The 15,971-nt window shown below is 36.8% G+C and overlaps 1 protein-coding gene across 7 annotated transcripts in view; it reads right to left on the bottom strand.

Annotated features, from left to right (window-relative positions):
* Window positions 1-2,024: 2,024 nt before the first annotated feature.
* Window positions 2,025-15,971, bottom strand: part of Bank1 (B cell scaffold protein with ankyrin repeats 1) — a 286,273-nt gene continuing 272,326 nt past the window's right edge. For 4 of the 7 annotated variants that reach the window (XM_027395774.2, XM_027395775.2, XM_027395776.2 and 1 more), the window contains 4 exons: window positions 8,028-8,057; window positions 4,777-4,829; window positions 3,030-3,094; window positions 2,025-2,779 (listed from right to left, as the gene is read on the bottom strand). In XM_027395774.2, the coding sequence (XP_027251575.1) occupies window positions 3,035-3,094; window positions 4,777-4,829; window positions 8,028-8,057 (143 nt within the window). In that variant the 3' untranslated portion in view covers window positions 2,025-2,779; window positions 3,030-3,034. The remainder of the gene's footprint in view (window positions 2,780-3,029; window positions 3,095-4,776; window positions 4,830-8,027; window positions 8,058-15,971) is intronic. The other 3 variants (XM_027395778.2, XR_003481292.2, XM_027395777.2) reach the window with 3 other exon arrangements.

Here is a 15,971-nt window from a genome sequence, read left to right as displayed (position 1 = left end):
TTTATTAAACCATTTTATTTCCTCATGCATTCACCATTTTAAGTATAGAGGCAAAAATAGTTAAAAAGAGAAGGATGAAACTTTATTCTTGTGATGGAGATAGACAATAAAAATAATCCATAATAGACAGTGAGGCAGTGATAGATGCTCTGCAGCAAAATAAGAAGGGAAAGGGCGCCAGGTGTTGGTGGTGCACGCCTTTAATCCCAACACTCGGGAGGCAGAGGCAGGCAGATCTCTGTGAGTTCAAGGCCAGCCTGGTCTCCAGAGCGTGTGCCAGGATAGGCTCCAAAGCTACACAGAGAAACCCTGTCTCCTAAAATGAAAAAAAAAATAAAAGAAGGGAAAATGCATTTGGCATACACATGAGTAGAGGCCTGCCTGAGAAGATCAGTGTGGTGGTCACTCTTACTGCTGTGAAAGTATCTAAGAAAACCAAGTTGAAGGAGGAAGGAGTTATTGGCTGATACTTTCAGAGGCTTCAGTACCTGATCACTGTTTCTGTGTGTCTGGACCCACAATGAGGCAGAACAACATGGCAGAAGGGTGTGCAAAAGAAAAAGCAAGTTACTTGCCTCTCAGTGCTAAGAAGCAGAGAGTTACACAGAAGGAATGTTCCAGCAACACACTAAAACCAGGCCCCATATTCCATAGTCTATAACCTATGTTGAGAGTCTACTCAATAGATTAGGTCATAACTATCATGTTCTAATCATCTATAGAATCGCTGTCCCAGACATACCCACAGATACATTTTAACTAATCTCTGAAGCTGAAGTGCATATCAAAATAACTCCGAGATTCCATCTTATACCTGTCAGAATGGCTACAATTAAAAACACATGTGACAGCTCATGCTGGAGAAGATGTGGAGCAAGGGGAACACTCCTCCATTGCTGGTGAGAGTCCAAACTTGCACAGCCCAACTTTTAGTGTATCCTTCCACCTCCTTCATCTTATCTTAATTTTTATCTGTAAATTTTATGTAACATCTGGGAAGAGGAAGTCCATTACTCCCCTCTTTCCAACCTTCTCTCACCATCTCCCTACTGGGGTAAGCTTGCTGGGTCAAGGACAGCAGGCCCAGTAAAGGGACTTTATGGAGAATGCCAGTTATTTCTGCTTACTTTTGCTATATCTCTTTGTTGTGATGATGTAGTCATATTTCAAATGCCACAGATGATATGAGAAGATGCCACTTTGGTTATCTTTAGTTCATGCCAGCTTAGTTCATAAGGGTAGCATTTAGACTCCTAACATTAGATTTTGTCATCAAAGACTCAAGTAAAATCTAGGCTTTCACTCTCACATATAATTGCATTAGAGAAATAATTAATGTGTTATAGTTATCAAAGTTGCCACTTTGTACGCCAATGAATTTCACATTTGAAATAATAATAAAGCCAGTAATTTAACTGTGGGCTTTGGTCATAGGTTGTTGTGGGAAATCTTATGTAAGGATGATACAACCATTTTAATTTAATGGATCTGGAAAATATATCAATATTTTTTATTGTTTTCCCTAAATCTTTGGCTGAGACAACCTACAAAGACAAAGACAACCTATAGAAATGTTTGTGCAACATCAGCCATTTCTGCAATATTGAATGTGAAACTGAATTGAATTTCCACATGTCATAGTCAGAAGTACCTTCTATTGGAGTTGATTAAACTTCTATTTGGAAATGTTATAGAAAACGTAATACAATCCTTAGATTTATATTCCTCTCACTGTTTGAAAACTAGAAGAATGATCATTTGTGTTTTGTTCTATCATTCCCAGTCACTGAAATTAGCTATATTTTTGTTCATTTGTTTGTTTGGTAGTTAAGATGACATACAGGAAAGTTTAGTGCTTAATCCTACAAATTTGTTTTAGAGAATCAAATAATTTTAAACATTGAATTGATTGGTATCATTTTGCATGAGATCAGAGTGTGATAAACTTGTACTTCAGTCCAAGCTGGTGAACTACTTCTGAGGAAAAGGTGGATGAAGTCTCCAGCTCTTAAAAAGAAACAATGTAAGCCATAAAAATATATTTTAATTTGAGAAAAGGTCATATAGTAAGAACTCAGGGACTGGGAGGCATGAGAAAATTGCCTTCTAGAAAAATACAGAATTTGAATACAACCAATGTGTGATGCATGTCTGAAATATCAAGGCTCATACCATCAACTGTTGACATTAATATGACTTCAGAAAACAATGTAGAGGGCTGAAGATATGGCTCAGTGGCATAGTGCTTGGTTAACACTGAAAAACAAACCATCAACTAGGGAAAATGTCAATAAAAATACATTTCAAGGGTACAAGCAAATAGGCACTAACTAAAAGAAGCTATCTGGAAACATGATGTAACAAGAACATTATGGCTTAAATGTGAGAAGGAGGACAGAGGACTGTCATTTACAAAGCAAATACAAAACACATTTTTATTTGAAGGTGACAAAGAGTAGGAAGAATAATCTATATAGTCTGGTCCCATAATTTTGCTAGCCTGCATTTAACTTTGATGATTTCTTCTCTTTAATTTTCAATATGGGAAAATTAGGTGCTTCCATGGCAAAATGCAAAATGAATGGATTTTCAGAGAATGATCTCCATCTGAAGCACTATGGTACCAATGAATTGTGGTGATAACACATTCTGGAATCCAAAGTCATGCTTTGTGTCCTTCTACATGTGAATTAGTCCTACAGATCAGAAACTCCACCAGCAGGCTTGTTTCATCCAGATATCAAAATGTTTGGCGATTCTTGAGTTTAATTACAGTAATCTGAAAATAAGAAGAGAGGAAATGGATTGTGAGATGGTGACTCATCAATGGACATTTATTACCTAGCTTAAAATCACCCCATCTATAGATCGTCCTAAGGAATATTTTACTTTAGCTCAAGAAACGTTCATTTATTCTTTCAAGAGAAGACAATGACATATTTAAAGACTCCAATTTCTTTATTGATTGATTGAAATCTATAACATGTGCAGTTTAGGGTAGGTTTTTAAAGAAACAACTACTAATTTACCTTCTTTAGTGATCTTTCTTGCAGCAGAAACCAAATTCCTTTTCAACTTGGAGTCTAGGAGGAAGCTAGAAATTAATAATAAAAAATGACAGAGAGCCAAGGCTTTTCCATTTTAAGTATCAACAAGGAAACATTGTAAAGCATAGTTGCCTTTCATAATTCTGGGAAACACAGATCTGTAAGGCAGCTGGTAGACAATTCTCTATTTTAAAAGGGAACAGTCTCAGTAAAGCTCAACTACACCCAAATCGTAGGGTTTGATTTTTTTCGGATGCACAATCTTGCTGGGCCATCTAGGCTGATCTTTCACTTGCTCCCATCCTCCCTTGGCTTCTCCAGTGCTGGGATTACAGGCCAGTGCATCATGCCAGGCTGAAAGTTTGCTTCAATTTTAAGGGCAAACAGCTAAGTGATGGGAACTTACACTTATCCAAAATTTCTCGTCTTAAAAATGGATTTAAAAAAGTAAATATACTTTATATTTTAAGTATACTTAAAAGTACAAAAGGATAGCTTAGCTTAAAAAGTGTGTGTGTGTGTGTGAGAGAGACAAAGCTTTTTTTCTTTTCTTTTCTTTTTTTTTTTTTTTGAGATGGGGTTTCTCTAACTAGCCTTGACTATCCTTGAACTTGCCCTGTAGACCAGACTGACCTTGAACTCACAGAAATCCATCTGTCTCTGCCTCCCAAGTGCTGGGATTAACAGTGTGCACCAGGACTGACTGGTAACAAAGTATTTTTATAAACTCATGTGCTTCAGTGCAGTCTCCAATTGTGCACTCCCAAAGAGAAAAGAGCCATTAGTACACGCTCTACAGCAGGTCATGAAATCCAGAAATGCAAACACTTCAATTCATTTTTAAGGTGTGAATGACTTTTATGATAAAATATTACTTATCTGAAACAAGGGAGCTAAAAGGGGTACTACAACTCAGAAAATTAAAATGATTTCATTAGGAAGTTTACCAAGGACTTTTAGTCCTTTGTTTTAGCAAGAAATCCAAAGTCACATCACTCTTGATAACAGCTCACATTTCCCATGTCACATGAACAGATAGGTAAAGTATTGTGGTTTACATAAAGGCTTTGTGGCCAGGACACTAACTATAAGGTCTTGAAGTGTCTTGATTTTTTCATTATGCTCTTCTGGCTTATTCATCTTCTTATGCACTTACCAATTTCTTGTCTCTGATGTAAATGCTCTATATTTGCAAAATCAGTATTTTTGGGCTATATATTTCCTATACATTGGCCATAAGGACTACACTTCTTAAATAAAATTCTCATTCAATCTACAGTGTTAAAACTTATATACTTATAATTCCTTTAACATTTATTTTTCATGGACACACTGAATCCAACCATACTGGTTTTTTTCCACCCAAGATTCCCATCTATTTTTTTCTAAATAATAAATTTCCTTAAGTTACTACTCATTAGATTTTTTTTTGAGACAGATTTTTCTCTGTGTAGCCCTGGCTGTTCTGGAAATAGCTTTATAGTCTCTTGAGTTTGAGACCAGGCTGACCTCAAACTCACAGAGATCCTCCTATCTCTGCCTTCTATTGCTGGGATTAAAGATGTGTGTTACCAACCCCCAACATTACCCATGTTTTTTAAACACTAATGCTTATCTAACTTTTTTGATTCATATTGGTTCAATGAACAGGCAAGATGGAAAATTTGTATGTTCCTCAGCAGAGAAAGTCTTCCTCTGTATTAAAAAAATTAAAATGAATGCAACATACCTTATTGTTGAAGGGACTACTGTACAATGTATTTTCATTGTGGGTAGTATTACCTATAAATACAGACTTTTACTATTTCTTCAATTAATAGAATATATAATAATTCATTTATTCATTACTGAAAGTGATACAATGCATGAGGTAGGAATAAATAGAAAAATTATGACATGGGTAACAAGGTCATGTTATAAGTGTACTCAGTGAACCGAACATCATATTCATATAGACCATGTTGAGGAGCATATTGAGGAGTTAGTTCTGTTTAGACATAATTTTTCAAACCCTAGTATTAACAAGCTCTATTTCATTAAACACTTTTACAGTTTCTTTCACCATTTTCCAGAACTGGTCAGTTGCAAAGCACAGTTTTCTAGGCTCCCCCCAGGCAGCTTATGCTGCTCCCCTAATGTTACCATGACACCCCATTTTCAGTCCAGCCACACAGTGTAGTCCTACCACTCCTGCCTCTCACAGTTACTGGTTTGGGCTATTTGTCCAATAGATCTCTACCTGACTTAGAACTCCTTTTTCCCTCCCAATATTTGGCATCCATTCCTCCTTTTATCACATTCATATGAATCACTCTGTTGAGTGTTGCACAAATTTAATTCCCCCTATCAGTGGCTTCCAGTTATCAGCCATCAGACTCTGGTTCAATAAATCATTATCATTCTTTATAACAAATTCCCATGCACATTATTCACTTACATTTTATATATGAGAAAACGCAGTCTGATTCATTCATGAGAGGACATGAAAGAGTTCATGCCCTGAGAAGAACACACAAAGATGAGGTGATAAGGGAATAATGCTAGTCAACACAGCTAACCAGCAGACCTCCAAAGCTAATACAATAGGAGGAGAAGAAAGATTCTAATCTTGCCAACTAAAAGAACAGGAAATAGCAAGCCCTTCTCAACAATAACTTTAAAATGAAAAAAATTCTCAACTTTCTAACAAGTCACTAGCTAACTGATTGGATTTAAAAACAATATTCAATTTTCTGTTGTCTCCAGAAATGCACTTATCTAGCAAAGGCATCCAAAAATTGAGTGTAAAAGGATGAAAATCAACCTACCAATCAAACGGAGGCCATAATGAGGAAGCATAGCAATGATTATGCTTGCTAAAGAAGACATCCAAGCAAAACTAGTCCAGAGAGGGAGAGAGGCACCCTCCATATTAACTAAGGGAACATTCACTAAGTAAACACAGCAACTGTAAATATGTATGCACTGCATGTTGGTGTCTTATACAACACTAAAACATAGAAGATCACATAGGTCCCAGTACAATACTAGCAGGAGACTTCACTATTCTAATATTTATATAGATTTCATCATATGTCACAAAGTAATCTTCATTAAATTAAAATAAAACCATACTGGGAAAATTCTTGTATATATCAGACCACAATGGAATAAAAATATATATAAAAACAGCAGAGAAACCTCAGAAATGACTCAAACAGTCAGAGACTAAATAATATATTTTTGAATGAGTAGCGGGGCATTAACGAGTTCAAGGGGGAAATTTTTTTAAAGCAGACATAATAACGAAATTCAATAGTACACCCTACCAGGTCTTCTGGATTTTGATAAGGCAGTCCTAAAGAAAAGTTTATAGCTATGAGCACTGGTAGTAAAAAATAAGAGAAATCTCAAATAACCTAATGGTGTACCAGAAGACTCCTGAACAAGCCAAACCTAAACCCAGTATCTGATAAGAATAAAGATTAGAGCAAAAGTTAACAAAACAGGGACTAAATAAAAGAATTGGTTCTGTGAAAATATGAACAAGGTTGACAAAAATCTCCATAAAGAAAACCCAGGACTGAAAAGATCACTGACGAATTCAGTCAAACTTTTCAGGAGGTTTTAACACCAATATTTCTCAAAATGCTCCAAGAAATACAAATGGAAGGCAAAGTCTCACACTCATTTTATGAGGCCTGTGTCACTCTAATGCTAGAATGGGACATGACATGATAAAAAGGGAACTTCAAACTAATTTTCTTGATGAATATATATGGAAGAATCTTAACAAAATCGAAGACCATATTAAGATCAAAGACTGTGACCAAGTGGATTGCGTGTTCAAATCATTAAGTATAATATATAGTATAATTAAAATTGAGGACAGAAGTCACATGATCATCTCAATAGATGGAGAAAAGACATTATACAAATTCACACCAAATCAGTCCTAGAGAAATTGGAAATAAGATCATACTCCAAATTAATAAAGACTGTATATAACAAAGCTATATCCAGTATTATACCAAATATGAACAATCTGAAAGCATCAATTCTAAAATAAGGGGGATGATAAGGGTAATTACTCTACTACTTTAAGACCAACTAGACAAGATAAAGACAAAAAAGATTAAAAATAGGAAAAGATGTTAAATTGTTCCCATTTACAACATAGTTATCTAACTAAAAGACCTATAAACTCCACCAGAATATCTTGAGATCTAATAAACACATTGCACAATGTTACAGGATCCAAAAACTAATAGACAGAAGCCATCATTTCCCACATATATTAATGACAAACCTTCTAAGGAAGAAATTTGGAGAAAACATTTCACTCACAACATCTCAAAAACCAAACCAAACCAAACCATAGGTAGTAATAAACAGAAGGAAGGAAATGAAAAGCTCTCTAATGAAAACACCCCCCCCCCCAGGAACCCAAGGGAAAAGCATATGTGCTGATTTCATATGTTGATCCTGGTTCTTAATGTTTCTATTCATATTTACAGAGATAGGCTGTGAAATAAGAAAAGGGTCCTTGAGAGGGGGAAATGATATTGAGAAAGGGAGAGAGCAATTGAACAAACACGCTATGAAAATGGAAAGGAGGCCAATGAGGGTGGTAGTATATAAGGGGGCAGTCAGGTAAGGCAGAAGAGAGGGGGGGATGGTCAGTAAAGAGAAATCATGTTTGAAAATGCCATGATGGTATCTAACACTTTCTTTGCTAATTAAAGAATGAAAACAGATGAAGACCAAGAGCTTAAATTAGATATCAAAGGATACAATTAGTCAAATCACAATGCCCCTTTCTCCATTATGATGGGGCACCCCTTGCTGCTTTTATGTGTGATGTCAGATGGTTTTGCACGTAAAGGTGTAGTCTATTCAAAGCTGTAGACCAACCCAAAACTACTAGGTTTATATCAATTATAAACACCTAATGTGTACTTTGTTATAGTTTTAATTCTTAAATTAATACTTAACACTTACCACTTGGATGGTGCACAATGGTGAGTTTATCTACAAGACAAAAAATGTATTCTGTGAGGTTTGTTTATTATTTAACCCAAGAGGTCTTTTTGTTGTTTGATGACTTTGTGTCTCTGAGGTGACAGAAATTTACAACATGATTTGAAAATACTAATCCTCCCTCTGGATAATGTGTGAACCCAAGCCTCATTACTTCTGTCTTTTCTGACTTGCCCAGAGGCGTTATGGTCTGATGGCTGTTTGATGGCTACTGGAACCTGCTTCTGTGCAGTGATATTCCTCTAGTCTGAAACACTCCGTTCATTTAGAAATCCATGTTTTTTAGAATTAATGTATATTACACAGTTTAAGCATTTCTAAGAATACAAGCTGATGATTTTTAAAACAAATTCATAAATTACACAACTACCAGTTCGATAGGTTTCCTGGCCACTGAATATACACTAGAACCCTTGTTAGCCCTCAGCAGAACATTACTCTCCACAGCCTCTGCTGATTTATATACCTCTAGAGGTTAGGGTTGGTTGTCTTATTTTAGTCTAGAAAGTCAGCTGTGGTAGTTTGAATGAAATTGGCTCCCAATGACTCATAGTCAGTGGCATTATTGGAGGTGTAGCCTGTGTTTGTCTTTGAGACAAGGCTTCTTTCAGAAGCTTAAGGCAGGCCCTAGTGGCTCATAATCTCTTCCTCCAGCCTGCAGATCCAGATGTCTGCCTCTCCTACACCATGTCAGCCTGCAGGATGTCATGAAAATGATGGGCTAAACCTCTGAAACAGTAAGCAAGCCCCAATTACATGCTTTCTTTTATAAGAGGTGCCATGGTCATGGTGTCTCTTCACATTAAGACAGCAGCTAAATTGAATCTTGCAGCATGCTCTGCACTGTGCCTGGTATCTTTCACTCAGCACCCTGGCTGGGATTCATTTATGCTGTGTATAGTAGAAGCATTCATTTTTACTGGATAGGTAGTGTCACAGCATAAATTCAGGCTTAGTTAGGGTTTCTATTGCAGTGATGAAACATCATGACCAAAAAGCAAGTTGGAGAGAAAAGGGTTTCTTTTGGCTTACACTTTCACATTGCTGTTCATGATCGAAGGACTTCAGGACAGAAAGAACTGAAACAGCAGGATCCTAGAAGCAGGAGCTGATGCAGAGGGCCCTGGAGCAGTGCTGCTTACTTCCCATGGCTTGCTCAGCCTTCTTTCTTGTAGAACCCAGGACCACCAGCCCAGGGATGGAATCACCCACAATGGGTTGGGCCCGCCCCCATTAATAATAATAGTTAAGAAAATGCCTTGCAGCTGGATCTTCTGGAGGCATTTCCTCAGTTAAGGGTTTCTCCTTTCAGATGCCTCTAGTTTGTGTGTCAAGTTGATGAAGACTAGCCAGAACACAGGCACAATGTAACTACACGTGTTGCTGGTTGACATTCTGATTGTTTCCAGCTATGTATGATGAATCAAACTTCCATAGACTTTATGGATAGATAGATGTTTTGGTAGATACAAGGTTTTACTATATCAAAAAAATATCCTGGGTTGGATTCATCAGACTACACACTAAGCATGTATCTGACTTTTTCAGAGTCATTCCACACTGTGACCTTCCATCGGCAGTCATGTCCATCTGGTCCCACATCCTGTACGTAAAGTCATGTTCCTGACAGTTGTTCATTGGCATCTCATTGAAGCTGACTGTCTTTTTCTGAATATTAATGATGCCAAGCATCTTTTACACAATTGTTGCCTATTGGCCTTTGTAAATTAAGATCTGGGTGTTAGGTATGTTTGTAAGAGCGGGGCTGCCACTGTTTATAGTTCCTCTCAGCAGTCAGAATTGTACATAAATATATGATTGTGTGTGTGTTTATTTTTATACTTACCCATCTGAAATGTACAGGTTACCAGCATGATTTTTATCTTTTGCTTTGAAATCCAATGGTCCCTTATGAAATTCATTTCAGCCCCCTTTTAGCTGGGCTTCTACTCCTGTCTTTTACAACAGGAACATGTCCTTATCTCTAGTAAATTTATTTGTTAGACAAATCCTAGAATACCTGAAGCTTTGAAATTGTTATACTATAGCTATGTGGAGAAATGAAACTAAAAACTAGAGTAAAGCACATTTTATCTACCATTTTTAAAAAGAACTTTATGGAATTTATCAAAGTAACATGTTGGCAATTTTTTTTTTTTTTACTTCTTGAGTAAATATGACACAAAATGTAGCTTTAGAACAAGCTAACTTTACTATGATCCAGGCATGTGAACTAGTGTAGTTCAGTAGTCCATAAACACCTCTAACAAGCACACTAGGGCCAGAAACGTAAGTTAGAAAATACAGTCAATATGACAATTAGCACAGAGAATAGAAACCATTACTCTTAGATTCTGCAAACTTAAATTTTTGTTTTTTTACAACCATCCACATTTTGCATTTCTGTTCAGATGCTCAGGGCATAATATACACACCCAGAATATCCTAAAAAGTTGTGGTCACATTTTGGTTTTGTTTCAGTGGTACCCAGTCACACAAAATGTTCTGTCTGTTCTGTGATAAACATTGGGCTGAAACACAATAACTGCTGACTTAAAAATATCTCCATCAAAATGTGCAGACTTTATAAAAACAATCCTCGACATTAGAATTCTAATTAGGATTATTTTGAAAGCCTTTACAAAGAGTCCTTAGGAATTTGTAGAAATATAAGAAGTAAGGAGATTTCTGAGTGTTATATTTTTTTTGACATGAGTAAATAAACATGGGAATAAAGTGCAGCTCCTTCCTCTTTGCCCTTCAGTTCTGCTCCCCGTAGGAGAGCAGTCCTGTAGTAATGCCCAGACTCTCCACTGAAGGTTCAGTCAGCAGCAGTAGGGCGCATTTGTTCTGAAAGTCAATGATGGCCTTCCTCAATGTGCACAGCATCCCTCTCCTTAGTCTGAGGTCCGTCCAGTCATCACTTCTAGTAGAGCACACCCACTAGTGTGTAATCCTCAGCCAGAGTGTCCCTATCAGCTCCATTTTCTTTCAACCATCCAATACGTTCACAATCCTCCTTGGCTGTGCCAGGACAGTTCAGGTGGCATATGGGACAGGGATATTTATCCAGTTGGGACTTAAGTTCCAGGTGTTTAATGTCTTTGTCCTTTTCTTCCATGGCTTGATGAAGCCTGTAACTTGTTACGATAAATCTTTCTGCCAAAAGCCCACTGCCACGTGTGTGCTTTATGCCAGCCGCCTGGCCTAGTTAGGCCCAAATGAATACACTGAAACTTGTATTAGGTTCAAAGCTGCTTGGCCAATGACTAGGACTTCTCATCTGTTAGCTCAATCTTAATTATCATAAATCTATATATTTTTTAAGACTTATCTTATTGGACACCTTATTGGCGTCCCTCCTTGCCGGTGGATCACATCCCGTCGCTGGAGGAGGAAGGGGAAAAAGGGACCCTTCCTGTTTCTCTTTACTCAAATATGAGTCTCCTTACTATGTCACTTCCGGCCTGGATCCCCACTTCTCTCCTACATTTCCCAGAATCCTCTTTGACTCCTAGTCCTGTCTGAACTAACTCTTCAAATCATCTATTAGTTTCTATTTCCATCCTTCTGAGCTGCTCATTCAGGGACTGCGAGCAATCTGGAACTCTTGGAATACAGTGGAGCTGAGCATGCTTTCCCCATCCCCCCGGCCCAGGTAGCTGTAGCATCCTCAGTGATGGCCTGAGGTCTTTGGACAGTTTGATTTTGAAGATGATTCCCCATGTTCAAATCTTCTGGATTGGCTGTGTCACTCTCAGATGCTAGGCTAAGCTGTGGCCTCCACTGTAGAGCCAGAATGGTAATAGCTGTTTACACAGCCTTTCAGATGATGCTGTCCAAGGCAAACATCCAGCATGGCTCGATGTTATGATTCCACTTTACTCAGATTCCTAAGAATTTTATTGGCTGCATCCTGGGAACCAAAGAGGACCTCCTGCACCTGGCTGATGCCATGGCTGTCAAAGTTCAGCCCTAGCAGCAGTTTTGACAGGGTAGTGGCTATGATTTTTTTGGTCAGTGGACCTCACAAATTCCTTGAGGCTCTCCATGAGTGTTGTGATATGATCCCATTTTAGTTTAGGGTCGTCATCATGGTGGGGAGCATGGCCTACCATTGTTGTTTTATAATACAAACTTCAGAATACACTGTTTTTTCCCATTTATATTCTTTTCTGACAATCCTAGGTAACCTAACTCAGTTAATTTAGCTGTTTATATTTTCTTTTCTTCTCAATTCTTATTCACTACATATATAAAATATTTCCAATTTCTTAAAAGTCACATTAAATGAATATACTCTTTTAACTTTTATGGTCATAAATTTCCCTCTAATTTACCTGTCAGCTTCATTTTGCCTCATACTACAAGTTTTGGTATCCTGTCCACAACAGCTTTCATTTCAAAATAGTTTCCTATGACTTCCTTTTTGATACAAGAATTATTTTTGAAACATTGTATTTGATTCTTAAATATTTTGGAATGAATCTGCAACTCTTAGGGAACATTCTCTTCTGGAATGTATTGAAACTTTTCAATGACTTAGCAAGTGCTCCGTTTTGATAGCCATCCCAGCACATCTTACACAAGTATATGAGCTCAGTGTTTTTAAGCCTTACTCAGTAAATTTCAAACTGGCTGAATTAGGTCTCTGTATCTTTATGGACTTCTGTCAAATTTTCAGTTAACTACTGAGGAAAATGTGAGGACATCTATGAGTATTGTCAAATTTTGCTTCATTGGCTGTGATAAAACTTATAAGCGTACAAGTAATATAAAAAACAGAAATATCTAGGCTGTTATGTCATCCTACTGAACCTTACCCCTAGCTAATGTATCCTTTTATCTCCTGCCATGGGTTGTGTCTTCAGATTATCTTGTTCTGTTTCAGCATGGCCATCACAGCCTTCTTGCGCTATGTCGTGGCATGGTCGTAGACATTCATTTTCTAGTTATCTTCCCTTTATTTAAAATATATGTTTTTTAGACTGCCTAAATTAAGGTATTCTTTTTTGTGCAGCATAAAAAAACATTATTTTAGAATTAAGTGTGTAATCAATTTACATTGAACACAATTATTGATTCTTACTCAATTTATTACCACTACTATTTTTTGTTTGCTTATCTATTTTGTGTATGCACCAATTTTGCAATTTTCATGATTTATTCTTCAGAATTAAATACTTTTAATACCCTAGTTAATTTCCTCTATTGATGTCCTAGGTTTACTTTTTTGTTATTTTATGTGTGTGTTTGCCTGCATGTGTAATAAATGCATGCAGTTCTTATACGGCCAGAAGAGGGAGACAGAACCCCTTGTCGAGATGGTTGTGAGCCACCATGAGGGTACTGGGAAGCCATGTGGGTGGCTTGCAAGTCTTTTGCAAGAGCAGCAAGTACTTCTTATTGTTGAGCCGTATCTCTAGTCCCTTACTTTTATTTAAGTTAATAAAATATGCAAGATCAATTTCTCAAACTAATTTGAGATAAATAGAACCCGTCTCCCTGTTTTCTGCCTTACACTTCTCTTCATACTTCCTATTTTACCCCCTTCCTCTTGTTTTTAATCGAGTCTTCTCATGATACATGTTGAACTTTATCATGTATATAATTTTACCCAATTCTAGTTAACTGCAACCTCTGTTCTTTGTGGTGTTCTTTTTCCATTACATGCTCTAGCCTATAACACACATAAATTTTGCTTTAAATAGTTGTGATTAAAATAATTTACCAAAACACAGAAAACACAATAGTCTATAGATACCTCATTTACATGATTTGAAGGGTTTTTATCCCCTCAATGTGGATATGAATTTATTTCTGTTACGATTTCTTTCTACCTATATGAAAGTCTTTAATGTTGGTTACCTTGCATTTTTCTACAAATCCTTTAGTTAATTTATCTAAAGGCCTCATTATTTCAGCAAAAGTTTCAAAGCTATTTTCGCTGTAAGTACTCTTTTCTTTTAATTGTAGCTCTTTGAAGATAGTGCCATAGAGTCTTTAACTCTTCATTGATTATGATGAGATATTAGTGAATACCCTTAAGATTTTCCTCCATGTCATTTATCTTTTTTTTCTAATACTAGGCAAATTATATCAATCCATCTTCACATCCAGTAATATGTGATATGCTGATTATATCTATAAAAGGTTTTTTGTATTTTAGTGTTCCTTTCTATAATTTCCACATATTTCAATTAGTTTCAAATTTTCTCATATTTTACATTTATCCCCCTAAAGCTGTCATTTGCATGAATTCAATATGCTTATAAGAGACACTTTAATGTTTAATGCCATCTTTTACAAATGTCAACATGGGACTATCAGTTTCTTATTGATAGCTCTTTTGCTTCACTATGGTTTCCTGTTCATTTTCATGTAATTTTTAATCACTCTTTGGCTGGAATATTGAGCATTACATCTCTTGTGTACTGTGGGTTCTGTGTAGGGTCTTCTTTTGGTAGGCAGTTTGACTTCTGACATGAGCTTCTATAGTTTTGATAGTTGTTTTTCCGTATGTGCCAACAGAAACCCCAAAGTGTTCCATAAGGCTTGAGGTTCAAGCTATGTTTCTCCAATGGTTTTTAGAGTTGGGTTTTAGAACTTAACAGGCATATTGTGACTAGAGGTTACTCTGAGTTAGGGTTCTAATATAGCAAGTATTAGACGTTACAGGAAGTGTTAAGATGGGTCCACTCTGGCAGGTCAGGAGCAAAGACTGTCCAAGTAGGCCTTTGCCTAGCTCACTCAATCTCTGTCTGTCTTCTGTTTTGTTTGTTTGTTTGCTTGCTTCCAGTGCCCTTGGAGTTGCTAGCTTGTGCTCATTGCATACACTCACTCAGCTCATCTGTCAGTCACAGACATAAGTTCCTCCTGTGTGATTCTGAGCCCACTCTTGTTCAGTTCAGTGCACACCCCTCAGTGTCAGTTGCCTCAGTTATGCTGTTCACATTCTCAGTTCCAGGACTGACTTGCCTTGCTCTCTCACAGTCAGTAAATGCTCCTTTGGCAGACAGGTGGGCAGTGGTTTGATTCACTGCGTGAACCTTGCCTGCCTCTCAAAATAGAATCTTCACCTGCTTACTATCCACTTCTCAAGATACTTGCTTGTCTTTGATCACTAGTAGTATTTTATAAAATGGAATTGCACGCCAGTGCTGTTTGCTCCACTGTAACTGAAAAGAGAACTGATTCATTGCTCAAACACTGATGCTGATTTCTGAGTTCAAACAAAAATCTGTGAGTTTTTCCGGTTTCCTATTTCCTTATTTATATATTATGAATGAAATCTATCTACTATGACCACTGTAAGAAACAGTAATATTTAATATGTGCTCTTTAGATATGATAGATACTATTTACAAATTCTAAAAATAATCTTACTGAATTTATGTAATCTTATTAGTTTTTAAAATGGTAATTTTTTCACATAATAATGCAAGCATTTAGATCTCAGTTGTGTGTAAATTAATCTCTTCTTTATAATATTATTTTGCAAACTATATTTATAGGTTAGAACACATTATAGGAAGGAGAGTTTAAAGAATTCTCTCTGGGAAAGTATATATCAACACAATAACAGAAGGAGAATACATTTCACAAAGTGAATCTCCACATGATGTACAACATAAAAACTATGTAATATTTACATACAGTGGGTAGATAGGGGCTTTTCAAGTGCTTGTTCTCAGTGGTTGTTTCTAATTTTCTGTGCAAGAGGAGAGGTTTGGGAGAAGAGTGGCCATATAACTGTAATACAATTTATTTCCAATTCTGGAATGCATTATTCATCTTTGGAGAAGATTTGGCATCTTAATGGCATTTGTCTTTAACCCCAGTTGTTTCCCCAGGACAACTGTTAACTAACAGCAAGGGAAACTTGGACTGCCGGGAAACATGTGG

Source organism: Cricetulus griseus (assembly GCF_003668045.3).
Source record: "Cricetulus griseus strain 17A/GY chromosome 1 unlocalized genomic scaffold, alternate assembly CriGri-PICRH-1.0 chr1_0, whole genome shotgun sequence".
NCBI lineage: Eukaryota > Metazoa > Chordata > Mammalia > Rodentia > Cricetidae > Cricetulus > Cricetulus griseus.
Note: the sequence above shows the minus strand (reverse complement) of the source record. Positions and strands in the feature narration are given on the sequence as shown.